This window comes from Chrysochloris asiatica, unplaced genomic scaffold (assembly GCF_000296735.1).
Source record: "Chrysochloris asiatica unplaced genomic scaffold, ChrAsi1.0 scaffold00261, whole genome shotgun sequence".
Taxonomy (NCBI): Eukaryota; Metazoa; Chordata; class Mammalia; order Afrosoricida; family Chrysochloridae; genus Chrysochloris; species Chrysochloris asiatica.
In genome coordinates, this window is record NW_006408779.1 from 3,285,941 (window position 1) to 3,294,888 (window position 8,948).

The following is an 8,948-nucleotide window of genomic DNA, read 5'->3' on the forward strand; positions in this document are numbered from 1 at the left end:
AGGGAGGGAAAGAGGCTGTGTGCTGACAACCGGGGGTAGGGGATGGGAAGCAGACTTATAGGATGTACCCTTTCATTGATTGGTGATGAGTGGAGGGGATTGTAACCGCGGCAATGAAACAATATATGATAGGATGAATGTAAAACTGATATTCTCCCATGTAAACTGTCACATAATTCACAATAAAACTTAAAAAAAAAAGAGATCATCATATAATCAAAACCCGATGATACTGAAGTAAAAATTCCATGGTGCACTGAAGGCACTGGTAAAAACAAGGCTCCATAAATTGGTGCGATACAAAATGAAATGTTCCAATAAACGGAGGCATTGCTTGGAGGACTCACTTAGCTGGGTCAAGAAATTTGGAAGATAGTGACCTGGCCAACCAATTGAAAGAGATCAATATTTGTGCCCATTCCAAAGAAAGGTGACCCAGTGGGATGCAGAAATCATCAAACAATATAATTAATACCACATGCAAGCAAAATTTTACTGAAGATAATTAAAAAAAGGATTGCAGTTGTACATTGACAGGGAGCTACCAGAAATTTTAGCTGCACTCATTCAGAATAGGATGTGGAACTTGGGATATCATTGCTTATGTCAGATGGATCTTGGCTAAAAGCAGAGAATGCCAGAAAGAAATTTACTTGTGCTTCATTGACTATGCAAAAGCATTAGAAGAATGGGTATTCTAGAACACTTAACTATGTTAGTGTTAACACTTAACACTTAGCCCTATTCTCCAAGATGCAGCCATTCAAACAGAACAAGGGGATTCTGACTGGTTTAAAATTAGGAAAGGTATGTGCCAAGGTCTTCACCATACTTACTTATTCAATCTGTATGATAAGCAAATAATCTGAAAAACTGGATTATAAAGAAGGATGTGACATCAGGATTAGAGGAAGACTCATTAAAAACCTGTAATATGGAGATGACATAACCTTACTTGCTTGGAAACAAACAGGACTTGAAATACTGATGTAGATCAAAGACCACAGCCTTCAGTATGGATGGCACTCAATGTAAAGAAAATGAAAATCCTCACCACTGAACCAACAAACAGCATCATGATAAACGGAGAAAAGACTGAAGTTGTCAGAGACTACCTTTTGCTTTGACTGGTAATCAGTGCTCAGGGAGGCAGCAGTCAAGAAATCAAATGAATTGTGTTGCATCAGGCAAATCTGCTGCAAAAGACCTCTTTTTTTTTTTAATCCTATTGTGTATCGTTGCATTGCCATGGTTACAATCCCCTCCATGCACCATCAAACAACCAAAGGATACCTTGCAAGCCTGTCCCTCGGTTGTCAGCACACAGCCCCTCTCCCTCTCTGGATCTAGAGTCCCCAGCCGCTCCATCTCTCCAAGTCATCGTCTCTGCCTCAAAAGACCTCTTTAAAATGTTAAAGAGCAAAGATGTCACTTTGAAAACAAAGGTGTGCCTGACCTCAGCCATAATATTTTCAACTGCATCATAAGCATGTAAAAGTTTGACGATGAGGAGGCAAGCCTGTAGAAGAACTGATGCACTTGATTATGGTGTTGGAGAAGAGGATTTAAAGTACCATGGAGTGTCAGAACAGACACATCTGTCTTGGAGTAAGTACAGCTAGAATGCTCCTTGTGACGAGACTTCGTCTCTTGTACACTGGACATATCATCAGGCGGGGCCAAGCAGTTTCTAGAGAAGGACATGAAGCTTAGAAAAGCAGAGGGTTAGAGAAAGAGGAAGGCCCTCACGGAGATGAAATGACAGTGTGGCTCAACAACGGTATCACACATGACAACTGTGAGAGGAGAGGACGCGGGACTGGGCCTGGTTTCGTTCTGTTGTGCACAGGATTGCTCTGAGTTGGAAGTTACTCACACAGCACCTAACAACAACAACACAAACCTTCAGTTTATAAAAACCGATTTCTGTGAAATACAATCAAGTGAAGCACCATAAAGTGAGATGTGACTGCATCTGCTTTGCAGGGTGGATGCACGACTGAGCATTTTGTCAAAGTCAGATCCACAAAGGGAACCAAAACTCTTCCTGTGGGGCTCCACACCGCATCTAGAACATTCCACCCATTTCAGGTTTGCTGTTCTCCTGGCCACGACGGCTCTCAGCTCTAGCACCACCTTCAGAATGCAGCTGGGTTCTGTCCTTAAGCTCTGTTTCCCATTTCATATCCACTTAGTCCTATTCTCCACGATTATCCGTCTCCCTCCGAGTCCTGCTCAGCTCAGCAATAGCACGCTGCCGAGCTTCATGGGTCCCAGGGAGTATGTGTGTGCTCACACATGCATCCTCACCTTGCACACAGATTTGATGAACTCCAGGGCCGGGTTGTTGAGCAGCAGGTGAGAACCCGGGAGCTGAGGAAACATCTCCGAGGGTTCTGTTGAATTCCGAGAGCCTGTAACTTTCTTCTGAATCTTCTGAGTGATGGTGAAGAAGTTCTGGGTGAGCTCGTTTGCCACATAGTCTTGAGAGAAGGTGATCATTCCTGGGGAAAGAAGGGTCACTGAGTTTGTCACCATCACGAACTGATGACATTTCTGATGGTAGGGGGTGGCGGAGAAGGTCTCAGGCCTTGGAACCTGTGTAGACCACCTGATGTGCCCACAAATGTGGACCCCAGCACTCACCAGGCAAGGCTCCAGCTGCACCCTCTGCCTCCTGGGAGAACTGGCTGGCCCCTCTCCTCTTCACGGGGGTGCTCCCCGGAGCACTACGCCTCAGCTCTTCCTTCATACTGTGGTACACAGCCACAATGTATGCTGTGAGAAAGAGCAGGTGAGCGTGCGAGAGGCCTGAGGCACCCTTCCCTAGTCTGCATCTGAACCCTGTGACAAAACACCTGTCCCTGCTGACATGAGGATGTGTGTGTGTGTGTGTGTGTGTGTTTGTGCATGTATGCATATGTGTATGTTTATGCATGTATGTGTATGTTTGTATGTGTATGTTTATGTAAGTTTGTGTATGCTTGTATGTATGTGTATGTACGTATGTGTATGCTTCTCTGCTGGCAGTTCAATCACAATGCTTATCCTGAACAGTTTGACCGAACTACCAGGTGTTCAGTTTCTGTACCTTGGGAAGCTGGACCAGCAGACTCTAAAAGTGTCTTACACCATTGAGAGAGGCCGCAGAACAGCTGGGGATGGTGGCACCTACAGTCTCGAACCTCATTTCTTGGTGTATGATGGCGCCACCAGAAACGGCTCTTTGGAGCAGATCTGAGCACCTCTGGTGCCCACTTGGGAGCGGGAGTGTCTGTCCTCAGCACCCAGAGATTGAGGGGTTCTCCCCAACCCAGCACTTCTGGGGTAGACCAACATTGGGGAGGCACAGTGGGTGCCTCTGAGCTAAGTCGCACTCACGTCAGATGCAATCTGTTCACCTTCACACAGGTTCACTGCGTCCCAGATGCACTGGCAGACAGTGCATGACCCTGTCTAGACTCTGGTGTGGGGGGCAACCCCACCTGGGCCAGTTTGTCCTCACTCACCTGAGACGATCATGAGAAAGTAGCTCTGGCAGGAGGCTGTCTGTGGCAAATACTGCAAAATGTTCCAGCTGTTTTCCAGTAAATCCTCTACTCTGGCTTCTTCAAGGTCTTCCTCACCCTCCTCTTCCTCTCTCTCTGCTTCCTCCCCTTCCAGTGAATGTCGCTACAACACCAGAGACAAAGTTGTGTTTTCACAACAGCTTTTCCTCCCATTGTTGTTGTGAAGTGCCATCGAGTTGGTTCTGACCATAGCAACCCTGTGTAGGGTTTCCGGGGAGCGGATGGTTTACCCCAGCCTCCTTGCGGATCAAACTGACTTTGCAACCCAGCGCATTCCATTCTCCTTCCTTTTTCACCCACTTCCCACAGATTTCAGCTTCAACCCCACCTCGCTGGAGAGGCCTCCTGGGTCACCCTGTCTTGACAACCTCCTGCCCCTGCATTATCCACAACTTTACCTTGTTTTGTGCTTACTCTGAGCCTCTACCATTGCTGATCCTGTGGTTTGTATTTACTGCCTGTTTGCTTGTGGCCTTTTCCCCACAAACACAGTCTGCTGTGTTCACTGTGGGGCCACCAGAGCCTAGAACAGTGCCTGCGTGTGGTACGTGACCCCTAAGATGAACAGTGGCCCCCAAGCCACTCTGATTCCATAGCCGAGTTCCCCCACAAGGGTACCTCTTACCTGTCCACAGTGAATGCCTGAGGAAACTTTTCCTTTGATTCCCCCATAGTTGGATGGGTCCATCCAGAGAAGAAATTCCCAGCATCGAGAGAAAGAAATTGTCAAAGAATGGAAGATTTCTTTAGAGTGGATGCTGCAAAAGAAGCAAAGCAGAAACTGTTTAAATTAAATCATGTCTTTCCCACTAAAACATCAAGCAAACAAACCAGACGCTGTTTAGTCAGTTCAGACCCCTGGCAACCCCATGTGTGTCAGAGTATAACTGCGTTCCAGGGCTTCCAACATTGCTGTCTTTCAGAAGCAGCCTGTCAGGCCTGTCTTGTGACTTCAAAGCACCAAGCTTTCAGGTAGCTCTTCTTGTTGTGAAGTGCCGCTGAGTTGGTTCTGAATCATGTTGTTGTCGTTTGGCAACATCGAGTCGTTCCAACTCACAGTGACCCTGTGCCCAAGCGAATACAACACTGTCCTGCACTCACCTCACCATCCTTGTTACGCTTCAGCCTACCACTGCTGATGCAATTGTGCCAATCTCTCTCATTGGGGGGTTCTTCTCCTTTTCACTGACCCTACACTTTACCAAGCATGACATCCTTCTTCAGGGACTTAACACTCCTAATAATATATCCAATGTATGAAAGATGAACTCTGGCCATCCTGGCTTCTAAAGAGCATTCTATCTGTACTTCTTCCAGTCCAGATTTGTTTGATCTCTGGCAGTCCATGGTATTTTTAATATTCTTCTCCAACACCACTAACACAAATGCATTAACTCTTCTATAGTCTTTTTTATTCAGTGTTCAATTTTCACATGAACATAAGGCTATTGAAAATACCATGGCTTGGGTCAGGTGCACCTTAGTCCAACTTCTCAAATTATTTGCTCAGCATAGAGACTGAATAAGTATGGTGAAAAATACAACCTTGTATGGAGGAAGGTAGAATCTCCACTGAGTAGTATACATTCGGTCTGGGCGGAGCTGATGAAAGGAGATGGGAATAGGATTCTTGAGGTACAATAGTGAATCATTATCAGGACTGACTGTGAGGGTAGGAAATGCAAAGGCAGATGTTCTGTAGCAAAAGGAGGGGAGTGGTTGACTTTGCAGTCCAGGAGTGGAAGTCCCTGGGACCATCATAGGAGAAGCGCGGAGTGCGGGTCCCTACCCAGAGACGTAGTGATACCAGAGATGGTGACAGAGACGATGATGTGAAGAGATGGAGGAGCTGGGGACTCTAGACCCAGAGAGGGAGAGGGACTGTGTGCTGAGGACCGAGGGCCAGGCTTGCGGGGTATACCTTTTGGTTGTTTGATGATGCATGGAAGGGATTGTAACCATGGCAATGAAAGGATATACAATAAAATGAATGTAAAGTGTATGTTCTTCCATGTAAACTATCACATAATTCACAATAAAACATTTTAAAAACAGAATACAACCCTGAAATACACCTTTCCTGATTTTAAACCATTCAGAATCCCCTTGTTCTGTTCGAACAATTGCCTCTTGCTTTATGTACAGGTTCCTCATCAGCACAACTAAGTGTTCCAGAATACTCATTCTCCATAAGTTGTCATGACCCATGCTGTCTAAAACCTCTGCAGTCAATAAAGCACAGGCAAACATCTTTCTGATACTGTCAGCTTTCAGCCAAGATCCATCTGACTTTAGCCATGATAGCCTTCATTTCATCTCCTCATCTTAATCAGGGTTGAACATATGGCAGTTCCCTATCAGTGTATCATTGGCTTTGCTCATATGTTACTTCTTGAAATGGCTGGACAAGGACCATTTCTTTCCGGCACAGTGACTCTGTGTATTCCTTCCACCTTTTTTTGATGCTTTTGACATCATTCAGTATTTTGCCCATAGAATTCTTTAGGATTGCAAGATGTTTTCTTCAATTCTTTCAGCTTGAGAAATGCTGAGCGTGTTCTCTTTCCTTTGGTTTCCTAACTCCAGGTCTTTGTAGATTTCATTATAATATTTGATTTTGTCTTCTTGAGCTGCCCTTTGAAATTTTCTGTTCAACTCTTTTTACCTCCCCATTTCTTCCATTTGCTTTAGCATCTCTACACTGGAGAGCAAGTTTCAGAGCCTCTTCTAACATCCATTTTGACCTTTTTCTTCTTCCTTGTCTTCTTAACCTTTTGCTTTCTTCCTGTATGGTGTTCTTGATGTCATCCCACAACTCTTCTGGTCTTTGGTCTTTAGTGTCTGATTCATCAAATCTGTTCTTGAGATGATCTCTAAATTCAGGTGGGATCTATCCAAGGCCATAGTTTGGCTCTTGTAGACTTGTTTCAATGTTCTTCCGTTTCAGCCTGAACTTGCATATGAGCAATGATGGTTGGTTCTAGCCTGCCCTGGCCTTGTTTTGGCTGATGATATGGAGCTTTTCCAATATCTCTTTCCACAGATATAGTCAATATGATTTCTATGTATTCCATCTAGTGAGGTCCATGTGTATAGTTGACCCTATATAGTGCTTCTAGGGGCTGCTGGTGGCTTTGTGGTTAGTGGCCCAGTGCTTATTCTACAGCGTGACACCAGGACCCCTTTCTCTACTTACCCCCCACTTACTTGTAAATGAATGTAAAGTGCATTCAATTGCTATCCCTCATCAGCTCTGGGAAACAATGATACACAAAACCATAATTAATGTTAAGGAGAGCTTCACTCCATCTGGACGGAGAAGCAGGGACTAGCCGTGCCCTCCCAGGAGGCAGAGGAGAGAGCTGAGAGTTTGGGGAGACTGAGGCAGTGGGAGTTCACAGGGAGAGAGCCACAGACCGCTGGAGGGTTGGCCTCGAGTATTACACAGAGAACTATTGGAGTGTGCATGAGACCCAGGAAAGAAATACTGAGAAGGATTAGAAGAAGCTGTGCTTGGCCCTCACAGAGGGTCAGAACAGTGTCTGGAAAGCCTCATGGTTCCTGAGGCAGTGTGTAGAGTACTCAGAAGAACCCTGCCTCAAGGTAAGGAATGATCCGCTCCAGGCTAAATGCTGCTCTGGCTCTCCTAACATCTTTTAAAAAAAAAAAGAAAGAAAGAAACTCCAGAGGACCAATCTGTTTCCAAGCAACGTAACTGTACCAGAACAAAGCTCTAGTATATTCTACACATAATAAAGTAAAATTCACAATGTTTAGCACCCATTCAAAAGCTATGTTGTTGTTGTTGTTAAGTGCCATAGAGTCCATTCCGACCCACAGCAACCCTGTTTAGGGTTTCTGAGGAGCAGCTGGTAAGTTTGAACCACCGACCTTGTGGTTCGCAGTTCAGCGCTGATCCTACAGCGCCACACCAGAAGTCCATCAAAAGTTACAAGACATACTACATGAAACTCGGAGGAAAAAGATTTTCACAAAGTGAATAAAAAGAATCAGCACACTGGGAGGGAACCTCAAGTGGCCTCTAGCACAAAAAAGTTTCCAAAAGTTCATGGAAAATACGGAATTTTAAAATAATGGAATTTTACCACTAGCAACGGTTTTGGAAAGGATTACATTATAAAAGAACCTAGATAAAGTGGGAGAAAAATATGAAACAAAACTCAAAATCATGAAAAAAGATCAAGCATACTGGTTGATTGGAGACTAGTGGCCGTTCACCACCCTTCAGGTCTGGAACTAACCCAACACTACAAAGGCCTATAAGAGGAACAGTAACAACAAGGAGAGACGCACACCTTAGAATAAGTAACGTTTACCCAATGACAAAATTCAGAAGGAGAAATGCAAACAGAAAACACAGGAAGTGGGAAAAGTTATGTTACATGGTGGGAACTGCAAACACTGACATGAAACACACGTGTATGAATTGCTGAATGGAAGACTCATCTGCTCCATAAACCTCCAACCAAGTCACACATGAAAAAGAGTACACTTTGTGAAGCCCACCTGTATGTGTGTCATTGAAGTTCCCAAAGGAATGGGGGAGAGGAAAATAATATTTTAAGAATAATAGCTGGAAAAAATCCTAATTTTTGAAAATTTGAAATCATAACTTACAGATCCAATAAACCCAAAGTACAAGAACTATTAAGAAACAACACCAAGACACATTATAATCACACAGCTTAAAGGCAGAGATAAAGAAAAAATCTTAAAAGTAGCCAGAGGAAAGAAAGATACACTATGATGGCAGTCAGCTTTTCATCAGGACCAATGCACAGGAAGGCAGTGGAGAACGCCTTCAAGAACTGGCAGGGAGGAAACCACTTAGGGTTCTATAATAAACCTGATGCTGTCAAGTCAATTCTGACTCACAATGGCCCAGTGAAATATCTTTATTCCCAGTAACTTTTACACAAGAAAAATATATCTATAACATGAAGGTAAAATACAGTTTTTTTTCAGACAAACAAGAGCAGATATAATTCATTACCAACAAAACCAAAAAATTTTGGCCATCTTGGCCTCCAAGGAGCACTCTGGCTGTACTTCTTCCAAGTTTTTTTGGCAGCCCATGGCACTTTTTTTTTTTTTTTTTTTAAGCCCATGGAACTAGTCCCCTCCAACACCAATAGTCCCCTCCAACACCATAACTCAGAAGCATCAATTCTTCTACGGTCCTCCCTATTCACTGTCCAGCTTTCGCATGCATATGAGGTTATTAAAAATACCATGGCTTGGGTCAGGCGCACCTTAGTCCTCAAGCTGACATCTTTGCTGTTCAATACTTTAAAAAGTTCTTGTGCAGCACATTTGCCCAATGCAATACGTCGTCTGATTTCTTGACTGCTGCTTCCG

General features: G+C 44.2%; 1 protein-coding gene across 1 annotated transcript in view; it reads right to left on the reverse strand.

Moving 5' to 3' along the window:
* POLE (polymerase (DNA directed), epsilon, catalytic subunit) overlaps positions 1 to 8,948 on the reverse strand; it is a 59,929-nt gene that overhangs the window by 5,794 nt on the left and 45,187 nt on the right. Inside the window, exons 42-45 of the mRNA XM_006874089.1 lie at positions 4,153 to 4,327; positions 3,510 to 3,672; positions 2,647 to 2,778; positions 2,311 to 2,504 (exon numbers count right to left, since the gene is read on the reverse strand). Coding sequence (XP_006874151.1) covers positions 2,311 to 2,504; positions 2,647 to 2,778; positions 3,510 to 3,672; positions 4,153 to 4,327 — 664 coding nt within the window. The remainder of the gene's footprint in view (positions 1 to 2,310; positions 2,505 to 2,646; positions 2,779 to 3,509; positions 3,673 to 4,152; positions 4,328 to 8,948) is intronic.